Below are 13,378 nucleotides of genomic sequence, written 5' to 3' on the forward strand. Positions count from 1 at the left end.
ACGAAACACGTATCAGTGGATAATCATATTTTAAAAAGAATATATATATATATATATATATATATATATATATATATATATATATATATATATATATTCTAGCGGGGGCTTGGCGTAAAATACGTTTAAATATGATATTTTAATTTGTCCAGATTTCGTATATATTATTATTATATGGAAAAATGCGCGCATGAAAAGTAATATTCTTAAGATTTTATTAAACGTGGAAAAGTAAAGAAATTCAACCTGGAAAAGTAAAGAACAAGATATTCTAGTAAAGTAAAAAATAAGAATTTTTTAGACTTAAAATATTGCAGCTAAAAATAAAATTTGAATATTGATAAATATTTTATTTATTATTTGCATATGTTGTTTTTTATTGTTGAGTTAGAAAGGGTGTCAGTCGCTGGATTGAACTTATTTTCCCCCTATTATTTGCATATATTTATGTAGTGAAAATTGTTTGAATAAAATTAATTCATTAGTTAGTTAGTTAGTAGATGGAATTAATAATTTTATAATTTACATAAAAATTAATAATTTTATTATATCATAATTAGGATCATTTAATTCTTTAATGAACAACATATGCAAATAATAAATAAAATATTTATCAATATTCAAATTTTATTTTTAGCTGCAATATTTTAAGTCTAAAAAATTCTTATTTTTTACTTTACTAGAATATCTTGTTCTTTACTTTTCCAGGTTGAATTTCTTGTCCTTTACTTTTCCAGGTTTAATAAAATCTTAAGAATATTTCTTTTCATGCGCGCATTTTTCCATATAATCCATGATTTTTCTAGGCATTGCTATTGTATTAATATATAAATTTATAATATTTATTAATGATTGTCAAAAAAAAAATTATCTCAAACACACATTTATGCAATATTTATCATTCAATCACAGTAGTTCCGAGCCAGGGTCTCTACCGAGACTGCGGTTCATGAATTCGTGATCTGTATAGAGCGTAAACTAACAAAAAAGAAGATGGCACTGGTGTCTTTTTAGATATCGTTGGAGCTTTTGACAACATATCCTTCAGTAGTATGTTCAAGTCGCTACGAGAACTCAATGTGCCACCAGTACTCATCCGATGGATTGAGTATATGGTGAGGCACAGAACAGTTCAAGTAGAACTACTGAGGGCAACTGTTAAAAGGGAAGTAGTTAAATGAAACCCCCAAAGTGGGATTTTATCACCTTTACTATGGAACTGTATGCTGAATCCTCTTTTAAAGGAGTTTAAAAATAGGAATATTTATGCCCAGGCTGATGCTGATGACATCGCAGTGCTGGTCGCGGGTTCAAAAGCATCATTGGTCAGACGCATTGCCAAAATGGGACTACATTTTTCATCAAATGTGATAACGAAAAATTTGAGTTCATTCAAAGAATATGTATATCATAGAATTCACTAATATTTTTAATCGATAAATTCACCATTTTTTGCTATAAAATCATAAGGAGAGTTAAAAAAATTTAGTTATTAAAAAAAAGTTCGGTTTTTTAATTATAAAAAAAACGATACACGGGGTTGAACCTAAAATCTTTCCACCAACCCCCGGTACTCTAACCGTTACGCTAACATGTTATATTGGCAAAATCGCAGTAAAAAATATTTATATACAAAAAAAGTTATGCAAAATAAAAAAAAAGCGTTAGTCACTTATGTACTTACTCTCCTGTTTGTGAACCCACATATTTTGTTGTAACTTTTTTTCTACTGAACCAATTTTCGAAATTATTTTTCAAAATGTAGCTAATGAGGTGTTCTATCCAAGTATATAACATGTTTAAAATTTGGATGCGAACGGAATTAGTGGTGGACGTTTGAATGTGTCTCGATTCATTCAATTTCGGACTTAAGCATATATTCAACCACTACCGTGGTTGAATGATAGAGCCATGATTTCAAAAGTAAAAAAAAAAATGAAAATATTTAGGTGCCATTAGTTAGAATCGAAACCTAAACTGTGGCATTCAAAGCTGGTGATTCTACCACTATACCAACATGACAGGCATATGAACTGATTAAAAATTTAAAAAGACGTATGTACAAAATGTATAACAATTTTTTCAATTTTGACCAATTTTTGACCCTTAAAAACTATTTTAACCGGCTATATACCCATTATGGGTAAATGAGTAAAAAAAAAAAATGAAATAAAATGTACTTAAATTATTATTAGTTATCTCCGCCTGTGGTAGGGATTGAAACTTGGAACTTCAGAAGACTGTCATTTAGAAATGATTGTTAATCAAGGGTTAACGATTAGGAAATGTTGATTAACAATAATTATGAAAATTCTATTTGAAGACTTAATGTTCAATGTTCAGAGAGAAAAGTTCAGTTTTCTATTTAAGTTTCATGTATAAAAAAAACAAACAAACAACATTTTATTAGTATTATTACATCTTAGTAAAGAGTGTAAAGCTAATATGATTTTCCTCATCAGTATATATATATATATATATATATATATATATATATATATATATATATATATACTACCTGGGAGACCCGACGTTATCCGGAATTGAATGATGATCAACGGATGTTTCACACTCCCATATGTTTATTGTCATATTTTTATTGTCGGTGAAATTGTCCGTTTTTCAATCAAATCAATTGATTGTTTGCTCTAGTTGGAGACCCATTGCGGTGCACCAGAATATAGCTTCACAGTGCCCCCCCCCCCCCGCAGTGACTTACCCCACAATACATTGTAGTCTGCATTGCACTGTAGAGAATCTACTGTTCATTTTATAAAATTATATTATATATGATAGTTTGAACTTAAGTTTAAAATGCAAAAGTCAAGTATCACAGTTCAGTTGTGCTTTACAAACAGAAGCATTCATTTCAAACGCGCTCCTATTATATCAAAATCTTACTGTTGATTTTATATGCCGGGCCTTTCTGCTTGTGTGGCAATAAAACTTCTCAAATACACTTGACATGTTAGACTGTATAAGGTGTTAACTTTGGTTAAAATCGCCAGTTTCTTTCTATATCGAATTTTTTGATTATCGATACAAAACCTATCCAAGAACACTGCCAGATACATAAAGTACGGTTGTGTGAAATAAAAAACAAATCAATCCAGCTGTTTCGGAGTCCATAGGGAACTCACTCACTCCCATACACACACAAAGTTCATTTAATTCAGAAAAATATAATTTTTCAAAAGAAATTTTTTTTATTTGAACAAAGAATACAATATTCAAAATAATTTCCTTAATCCATGTATTTTCAATGTAGCCTCATCTCCTCAGAGGAAAAGTCATTAGCAAAATATTAAATCTGATTTGAAAGAAATTTTGCTATTCAGCACATACAAAGAAAATATATTAAAGATTAAATCTTTTTAAGGGACATAGATAAAGAAAATAAGAGTTGAAACAAAAAAAAAAAAAAAAAAAAGGTTATGAGATGTTGGTATCCAAATAGGATAGCAATCCTTGAATAGAACAGGATGTTCTTATTAGATTTCAAATTGGTTGAAGAAATCCACATTGAAGGCAAATTCCAATTCTGTTCGATGTAGCATTCAAAGTAATTGGTAATCCTTTGGGAATGGTGAACTTTAGATTTATTCTGCATCATGGAGCAATTTTTATTTGGCTGAGATTGTCTTAAAATATTTTGTAAGACTTGATATCAAGATTCAGTAACTTATATATATATATGTGTGTATGTGTGCGCGCGCGTTTTGTTACATTGGTATGACAATGTTTCGATCCTTTAGTTCGTAATCCAAATTGTTTTCTTTTCACTTTCCGATATAAACATCTTAAGAAAAAGACATTTTTTTTTTTGCCTAATCAGATTTCAGTTATTAATAACCACAGATGGAAATGTTATCATACCAGTTTAGAAAACGCCATGTCTGTATAAATAAATATTAATATAACTCTATTTGTTATCAATAACTATTATATAAACCTAGTAGATATTCTTTGGATTTTATCGTACGAATACATTCTTCACCTGGATTGCTTCCTTTCTCTTCCTCCCTCCCTCCCCAGCCCCCCTCTCTCTCATATATATATAGTGCTCCTCACCTTGAGTTGAGCATATTGAGAAGTGAAACACGAATTACCATTAGCATATAAGCGACGCTCTTTGTGTAAACAAATCGAGCGGAGGTATTTCGGACGATATCAAAACAGATGAGCTGTGAAACAGCGAAACAGTACTGTATGTGGATGACTATATATATATATATATATATATATATATATATATATATATATATATATATAGTGTTTGTAAGGTTATTCGGTTTTAGACGTTAGTTTTATGCAGCTACAATGCTTATAAGATAGTGCTTAATAACCGGTAGAGCTCTTCTCTGTCAGTGGCCTGATGATGCTAAACTTTGAACAAGGTTGTAGTTGAAACATGTATGCACATATGTAGCAAAAAATGTTTGTATAAACAAGCATTCATCCTAAAATATAAATTAAAGCAACCATGAGTAAAAGAATAGCAACATTTTTCGTTTTATTAAACATTTTTTACTTTCAATTTTTTCTGATGATCTTTTAAATTGTATTTAGAAAGTAATGTTTCGTATGTATCACGAATGTTTTCGATTCTTTTGTCGAATTATCACCAGGTGAATTGCAAATGAACAAATAAAGCTGGAGAAAAGAAGAGAATTTCAAAAGAAAGCAGAGAAACAGTCACGTGAAGTCAGTTTAGATGCCAAGAGAACGTTTTCACAAGTGATGTCAGAATTAGAGTCGCAGGAATCTAAATATATATCCGTCTTTAATTTTTATTTATTTATTTATTTTTTGTTGAAATATTATAGTTTATTTTCGTTGTTTATTTATTAAAAAAAATGTTTACAGTTATTATGAAAACTTTAGGTGTACTTAATAGTTTCCTTTTTTTTCTTGTTTTTTTTTTCATTTTTTCTTTGCGCATCCCCCCATTCCCGCTTTCCTTTTCCTTGTAGAATCGTTATTTTATAAGTGAGATTTCTGCTGATAACGAAAAAAAAAAAAAAGAAAAGAAAAGAAGAAAAAGAAAAAAAAGAAAGAAAAGAAGAAAAAGAAAAAAAGAAAGAAAAGAAGAAAAAGAAAAAAGAAAAAAGAAAAGAAGAAAAAGAAGAAAAAAAAGAAAAGAAGAAAAAGAAAAAAAAAGAAAGAAGTCATACACGATGCATAAAGATTGTAGGTTGACCTCAAGTAAATGATATGTAAGCTTGTTTTATCCTTTTCGGATGTCTTTTATAACGATCGCCTTCGAGTTCATCTTTTCTGTTAAGCTTCTCACTACAAGAACATAAATATAATAAAGATTTGGCATCACCTCAGCTGTTATATGGCGCATAAGGTTTGGACTAGATTTTTGTTGTTTCTTTTTGTTTAATGCTGGGCATCTTTAAGGTGGCAATCATCCCCGTCTCATTAATTCTTATCTTTAAAACTTATCCGTTTTCAATTCTCTCTTCAAGCCGAACAATTGTTCTGGTCTTCCCCCCCCCCCGGATAAAAGGAGGGGGGACCTGTAAATTCACCCTTGTCCATTCCTCCGTGCGCACTTTTCTCAATAACTACGCCTTGGAATTTTTTAAATTTTGCACAAACATTAAACATAATCCGAGTAAAAAATTAACAGAACAGATTTTCCGGAAAAAAATAACTCTGATGCCTTTCGGGTTAAAATTGGCTAAAATTGACACTTTAGTGCTTATTTAAAAAAAAAATTGATGACTTGGATTTTTATAAAACTTCCTGAAAAGTTGTAACTAACTGATTTCTATATAATTTTGTTTGTCTATACTTCATGATAACCCTTGAATGTGCTCCAGGGGCTCTTTTAGAGCTAATAAAAATACGCCATTTTTAGGATTATTTTACCATATTTGTCCAAAATTTTCTGTGTATGTCTAGTTAGCAGTTTTGCATGGTGCTGAACTCAAATTTAAATATGTTAAGTTCTTGGCGACTTTTGGGGCTAAATGGGGGGGGCACATGATGGACTTAGTCATTTCTTTTTTTGCATGGTGCAGAACTCAAATTTACATATGTTAACGCCTAAAACTACACCGTTTGTTCATTTTCACCAGGATTTGACGTCCTTTGAGGACTTTTGGGGCTAAGGGGGGGGGGCAAATGCTGAACTTAGTCATTTTTTTTATGCTTCGTTCACTGTCATTCACGGAGGACCATGCATGCTTCACTTGTTATATTCAATTTTTACAAATGGCTGGTTGTGAATTTGATATTTCCATTAAACTTCCTCCTTTGGAGAAAGCCAGTTCAACCTGCTTATGGTGAATGCTACTTTAATAAACTCGACCAATGTGTCACAGACTTGCAGAGAACTGTATATTATTCATATTGTTTAAAGTCTTTGGACTACTGTTCTCACACTGAGTGTTATTTTCACAACGTTTTGGCATAATTAGAAAAATAACTCATGGCTTTTCAAGTACGCAAAGACCAAAACTGTTAATATAGAGTTTCTGAATTTTTTGAGATGAGTATTGATGATTCATATTATTTGGATTTTTTCGACTACTTTTCTCATGTTGAGTGTTATTTTCACAACGTTTTGATCGATGTAACCTCTGGCCTTCTTTAGGTGTATCTTGTCACACTCTGGAATCTTTCTGTCGAATTCAGGAATCTACACAGAATTTCAAACAGAACCCTTTAATTAATCCATAGGGGTAACATACTCTCGTTTTATCAGCACAAAGACCCGTGGCATAGTGGATAAAATATTTGGTAAAAATTTAGTTGTAAGCTACACTGTTCTGGATGTTGAAAGTATAATCCTCAATGTGGGCGACATTCAAAATACAATTGTGAATTACTGAGAACTTCTACTCAATTATGGCTGACGGAACGAGTGCATTGTAACCCCTCCTCTCCCATGAATCCGATGAATGGTTCTGTTCAAAATTCTATGCAGATTCCCGAATTTGACGGAAAGATTCTCAAATTCGACAGAATGATTCCCGAATTTGACGGAAAGATTCTCAAATTCGACAGAGTGATTCCCGAATTTGACGGAAAGATTCTCAAATTCGACAGAATGATTCCCGAATTTGACGGAAAGATTCTCAAATTCGACAGAATGATTCCCGAATTTGGCAAAATAATCCTGAAAAAGTTATGGCTCCAGAATAATGATGTGTACTTCTGTAACATACTTTTGTTGATGCGCTTTTTGTTAATCATGCCAAAGTGTTCGTGTTGACTATTATTGGTCTGCACGGCCACAACACTGTGTCTCAAAGAGAAGTTTTTAAAAATATTTTCTCAATGCGGGATTCAAAGTTTTATTGAAACTCCTAGACTAACTGTGAATTGTTGGGTCATTTTTTTTTTTTTCATATATATTTGTTGATATTTCCAAAAACATTTTGATATTTCGGAATATTTATGAAAACCTTTTGGAATTTATAAAACGTACACATCAATATTTAACAGTAGATTTTTTAGGCAGTTATATGTGTGTGTGTGTGTGTGTCTGTGTGTGCGTGTGTGTGTGTGTGTGTGTATGTGTGTGTGTGTGTGTGTGCGTGTGTGTGTGTCTGTGTGTGTGTGTGTCTGTGTGTGTGCGTGTGTGTGTGTGTGTGTGTGTGTCTGTGTGCGTGTGTGCGTGTCTGATTTTTTTCTTGGGAAATTAGATAAGTCATTCAGAAATCACAACCAGCTGAATGTCTAGCGGAAGGTGAGATGAAAATGTTATAAGTAAAAGTGGTGCAGCAAACGTGAACACTGCATGCAAAGATCGCATTTCACACCTGTAATCACTGCACCACCCCACCACCCTACCTTCCTTATAGGAATCACTTTTTCTTGGTGCATAGATTCCCAAATTTTGTGACCACGTGGTGGTCCACCATTTGTTGGTTTAGCCACATGGTTATCAATATAACAAGTGTGACTCACAAATCCAATTTCTTTTTTCTGCCTCTTTCGACTGACTGCTAAGAAGGCAATATGTTTGTTATAATCGCTCTCCTGGTTTTCTCTTCTTTTTTTTTTTTTTTTGTCACTGCGCATTCACTTCACAGGCCGTGATCGTCCCATTCGTTTTTACTGGTACAATGTGATGATATATAAGTAAATTAAATTTCTTTATTATGTTTATGAATTTTTTAGATGAGTATTGATTTTTAATATTATTTTAGATTCTTCGGACTATTGTTTTCATTTGTAACCTCTGACCTTCTTCAGGGGCATTTTGTCAAATGCGGGAGTTTTTCTGTCAAACTCAGGAATCTTTCTACCGAACTTGGAAATCTACATGAAATTTTGAACAGAACCTTCTATTTCATCCACGGAGATAGCATGATCTCATTCTGTCAGCCATGACTGGGTAGAAGTCCTAAGTAATTTACAGTTGTAGTTTCAGTGTCACCAGCACTGAGGATTGAACCTTCAACCTCCTGAAAAGTGTAACTATTAAATCTGAATTTTACCAAATGCTTTATCTACTATGCCACGGATACTTGCAGAATTACTTAGGATTTCTACCCAGTCATGGCTGATGGAATAAAAGAATGCTAATCCTGTGGATTAAATAAAGGATTCCATTTGAAATTCTGTGCAGATTCACAAATTTGACAAAATCTCCCAAGTTTGATGAAAAGACTCCTGAGTCAAGATAGACCTGAACAAGCTCGGAAGTTACATTAACTGATACGTCGCGAAAATAACACTCAAGATGAGAACAGTAGTTCGAACAATCCAAATAATATGAAATTTCTTTAAATTTTATCAAACTATTTTTCTTGTTTTCAGAGATTGAAGACTCATTGCCATTCAAATCTACAGAAGGTAAATATTTATCACGTCTGTTATTTTATTTTATTTTTTTTTCATTTTACACAATCCACAAAGACAAAATGCTTCTTTTGGGTTTTAAATTATTAGATTTGTTCCATCAGCAACCCAAGAATTTCTCAAAAGAAAATATTAAAAAGACTATATATTATATAGATACTTAGAATCAACCAATGAAAATCGTTCCAACAATCTTACTATCTGTGTGTAAAACCTTCACTAAGGTAGATTCAGTTACTTCTCAGAGCGTAACAACTCAATAGACTTGAATATTAACATCCTTCTAACACATGATATTCCGTCGTTCCATGAATCGGATGTTTTGGAACAAAATTCGTGTAGAAGTTGTTTCTGCTGTTTCAGTCCTGCTTTTCATAGATTACTTTGCTGTTTTCACTATTTCTATTTTTATTAGGGTTCTGCGTAACGATTGAACTGCAAACCATTATAATTAGGTTCTCATCCACCTTTCAATTGTTTCACTGGTACAACTCGGTAGAATTTCGCATAAAGTTCTATCCAACAAGATTTCTAGCTATAGAATCTCTGGAAATTTCCTTTCGACCATCAAATCCCAGATTTATAAAAGTAATCGTCGATGAGCAGAAGTTCAAAGCTCATAGTACCAACGCTGGCATGCCTTAAGGATCCATTTTGAGCCCAACTTACTTCATATCTTCAAAAGCAATCTCTTAAATAACATCCTTAGATCATTCATTGACATTTCTGTAGACAACACAATTATTTATAGCAACATTTTGAAATCAGCAGTACTATTTCTGATTCTCTCTTTTGATGTGGAGCACTCAGTGCAATGGTGAAAAAAGATGGCCGGTTACTTTTAATGAAGATTGACCTTCAAACTATTTCAATTGGGTCGTAATGCATCTTGTAATTGTTTTGCTGGCATAACTCGATAAGTTTTTGGTATTGTTCATGTTTCCTCACTCTGGTCAAGATAATAACCTTCCCCCACCACACAAAAAGTTCCTAATACATTACTTCATGCTCTCAGGATATATTATTAGGTATGGGCGGAGAACTTGAACTGCTTTATCGTAATCATCTCCAACAACAGCTGTAACAACTCCACTAAAGTGTATGCAAATGACCAAGCTGTTATGCAACCGTGACATTACAGTGGGATTAGTGGAAAAGAAAGGGAAAAAACAGAGGAAACAAAAGCATGTGGTGAAGAGAGAGATTTTTGAGCACGTGTTGACACAGCAGGGTTTTTTTTTTTTTAAACCATGGCGACATGATAGGAACTTTTAAACAGGATGTAATACTCATTTATCCTTCAAACTTTTAACAATATTTTTGGACAACCATATGCATTGGAACGAATTACAGACATAACAGCTGGTTATAGCTGCAGACTAAAAAACTGTTAATTGACCCCGAGAGGAAAAGCAGGAATGTGACCATATTGTCGATGGCTTGGAAAATGGGTGTCAGGGGGTTTGGTGTAGAAACGACCGGTAATAAATGCCTTTTCTCAACTGACATGTTAACATATGTTAACATGTAACTACAACCAGTCAAATTTGGATGTAAGTAAACTTGTCTTCCCTCTGTTGTGTCTTGGCTCTGATGAAGTTGTTCATGTCGATGTCTTCCCCTGGTTTATATTTGTTAGCAATGATGGACGTTTCAACTCCGTCCACTATAACTTTCAAGATTTGATCATGTTGTCATCGCTACTGACCATCTTTCAAAACTTTGGAGCAACCGTTAAGAATGTGCTGGAAACTTTAGAGTTTCGTTCTTATCTCAAGAAATGTAGATGTGTTATACACTGATTAAATGACAGACAAAAAATATCTATTTATATTATTTAGGTTCTGCAGGGAATTCAGGGGTTCCATTTGAAATTGTATGCAGATGCACAAGTTCAACAAGATACATCTGAAGAAGGTCAGAGGTTATATCGACCGTAATGTTGTAAAAATTACACTCAAGATGAGAACAGTGTTCTGACGAATCCAAATAATACCAATAATTAATCCTCATCTCAAAAATTCAGAAACGCAAAAGATATCTATAAAGAACAAATTGGCCTGATATCTAAAAAAAAAAGAAAAAATTGTAATGATCAGCAGAAAAAGCGGATCTACCAAAACAATGCAATCCAAATAATTTGTCTGTTGAGAGTGTTGATATAGGCATCAATTTTTCCAATACCCTCAAATGTTCCGATTTTTTCGATTCCCGATTCTGATTCCAATTAATCGTCCCAACACTAGTAAATTGGAAGCACTAAATAGAATTAATTACAGAAGTTTAAAATTGATAAATCAAGTCTTAAAAGTATAAATAAAAATTAACACCAAAGCGATACTATTTATAGTAAATAGATTTGCCCTTTTAAAAATTAAACAGGAATTTATTAAAAAATATATATATATAATTAGAAATGTTGGTGTTTAATCGCATGCATTTTTCTTGTTCTTGGTGCGATATTCAGTCTGTGCAGGCATTGACGGCTTTTTCCCTGTTTGTGACGTCATCCTGTGTGCACAGAGACAGACAAGGATTTTAGGAGCGTACAGATAACAACGATCAACAAATAAATGTATCATTCACTCCGAATAAAGACTGGGATTAATTATTGCCAGAATTTGTTTATTTTCATATAAAGAACGGATTGAATAAATAGTAATGAGAGTTTTCAGGTCAGATATTTGAAAGAATTTGAATTTCTACTAATGTCGTGTTATTTAGATTCATCAGGCTACTTTTCTCATCTTAAATGTCATTTTTTACAACGTTTCGGCCCTTGTAACCTCCTCCGACATTCTTCAGGTATATCTTTTCGAACTCGGGAATGTTTCTGTCGAATTCTGAATTTTGAACGGAATTTTAAATGGAACCTCTTTATTTACTTCAAAGAGGTAGCATACTTCAAGTGTGGGCAACCGAAAAATACAATTGCGAATGACTTAGAACCTCTCTCCAGTCATGGCTGATGGAACAAGAGCATGCTACCTCCATGAAGTAAATAGAGAGTTCCGTGCGAAATTCTGTCCAAATTCCCGTTTTTGACAAAAAACATTCGCGAGTTCAACAACATACATCTGAAGAAAGTCGAAGGTTATACCGACCGAAACGTGAAAATCACACTCAAGATGAAAACAGTAGTCTAAAGATTTCAAATAATACAAATAATCAATCCTCATCTCGAAACATCAGAAACGTTCTACTTATGTGTTCAAGAAAACAAAACAAAAAACGTAAATACCAATAACAATTAGCAAAATCTCACCCCTTCATCATAGAGGTCCCTAGATATCAGAAAGCTTCTTTTCATCGAACTGATTATCTTTGGAATTTTAGAATTCCTTCCCTGCTCCATTTTTTTTTTTCACCGAGTATACCAACATGCAGAAATTTGTTTTTTTACATAGGAGTAACCACTTATCAAGGCCCAGAGGTCACTCGAGGATAAGGGTTAAAGAGTGTACAGTATTAGAATCATAGTAATCGTTAGTAGTGGAAATTTGGTAAATTTGTTAACTTAAGTGGAACGGCTTATCAAGAACTTGTTTACATTGGACTTGAAGACGTTCATATTGTAGTCAGGTGGAAAGTAGGTAAATGGAAGACAGTTCCACAGGCATGCAGTTCTAAGAAAGAAGCTTTGTTCATGGAATCTATGTTTATGTTTAGGCACAGATAAAGAGTAGGGTAAATTATTGATAGTGTTTTCAGCTAGACGAGTGTTTCTTGTGAAAGTTTGGCATGGGCGAACCATAGATTGGAATTTGAATGTAATGTGAACAAACATCTTGCTGCACAAGCCCCGTTTACCATGCGTTTGTTAACCTAGCCCCTAATTCAAAGTAGCCCCTATGTCTCAGTGGCAATGGCTTGTTTGGGGTGAATATAAGAAAAAAAAAAGAAAAAAAAGAAGTTTTATTTGTTTTGTTTTTTTGTTTTGTTCATTTATTTATTAGAAGTTGAAATGGTAATATTGGTTAAAACAAGGGAGGTATAACGAATAAATAACTGAGGAATGGGCAACTACACTAAGAACGGATAGGGTTAAAAAAATTTGAACCGATCCTACACTTAGATCCTTCTAAAAAGGCCAGGAGAAGAGGTATTATTAGGGTACTTGTTTACATTGGCGATCTTTTTAACCAACGCATTTCAGGTGTAAACATTATTGCATACGTGCCATGTCGAAATTAAAATAACGAAAAATGATTCAGTAAATGATCTGCTAAAAGTGTTTTAAAGCTACAATTGCGTTCACAGATAGTGCATTTAAAGATATCGGACCCTTATTTTATATCAGTTTAAGTTAAAGATTATCTCCCTTGTCTGTCATGCTGAATTAGTCGCACAACTTTTCCGCATTAAAACATACAATAAAATGTGATAATTTGATAAATTCTATTTTTAAAATTACATTTTCGTTGGTTTGTCACGCTTAAGTTGTAAATTACATTTTCGTTGGTCTATTAAGCTTAAGTTGTAAATTACATTTTCGTTGGTCTGTTTCGCTTAAGTTGTAAACCACATTTTTGTTTGTCTGTCATGCTTACGTTCG

General features: G+C 32.9%; 1 protein-coding gene across 6 annotated transcripts in view; it reads left to right on the forward strand.

Moving 5' to 3' along the window:
- LOC145293936 (uncharacterized) overlaps positions 1-13,378 on the forward strand; it is a 439,557-nt gene that overhangs the window by 258,283 nt on the left and 167,896 nt on the right. For all 6 annotated transcript variants that reach the window (XM_080140784.1, XM_080140780.1, XM_080140782.1 and 3 more), the window contains one exon: positions 8,782-8,817. In XM_080140784.1, the coding sequence (XP_079996910.1) occupies positions 8,782-8,817 (36 nt within the window). The remainder of the gene's footprint in view (positions 1-8,781; positions 8,818-13,378) is intronic.

Source organism: Euprymna scolopes, chromosome 15 (genome assembly GCF_053919585.1).
Source record: "Euprymna scolopes isolate OS-2025 chromosome 15, ASM5391958v1, whole genome shotgun sequence".
NCBI lineage: Eukaryota > Metazoa > Mollusca > Cephalopoda > Sepiida > Sepiolidae > Euprymna > Euprymna scolopes.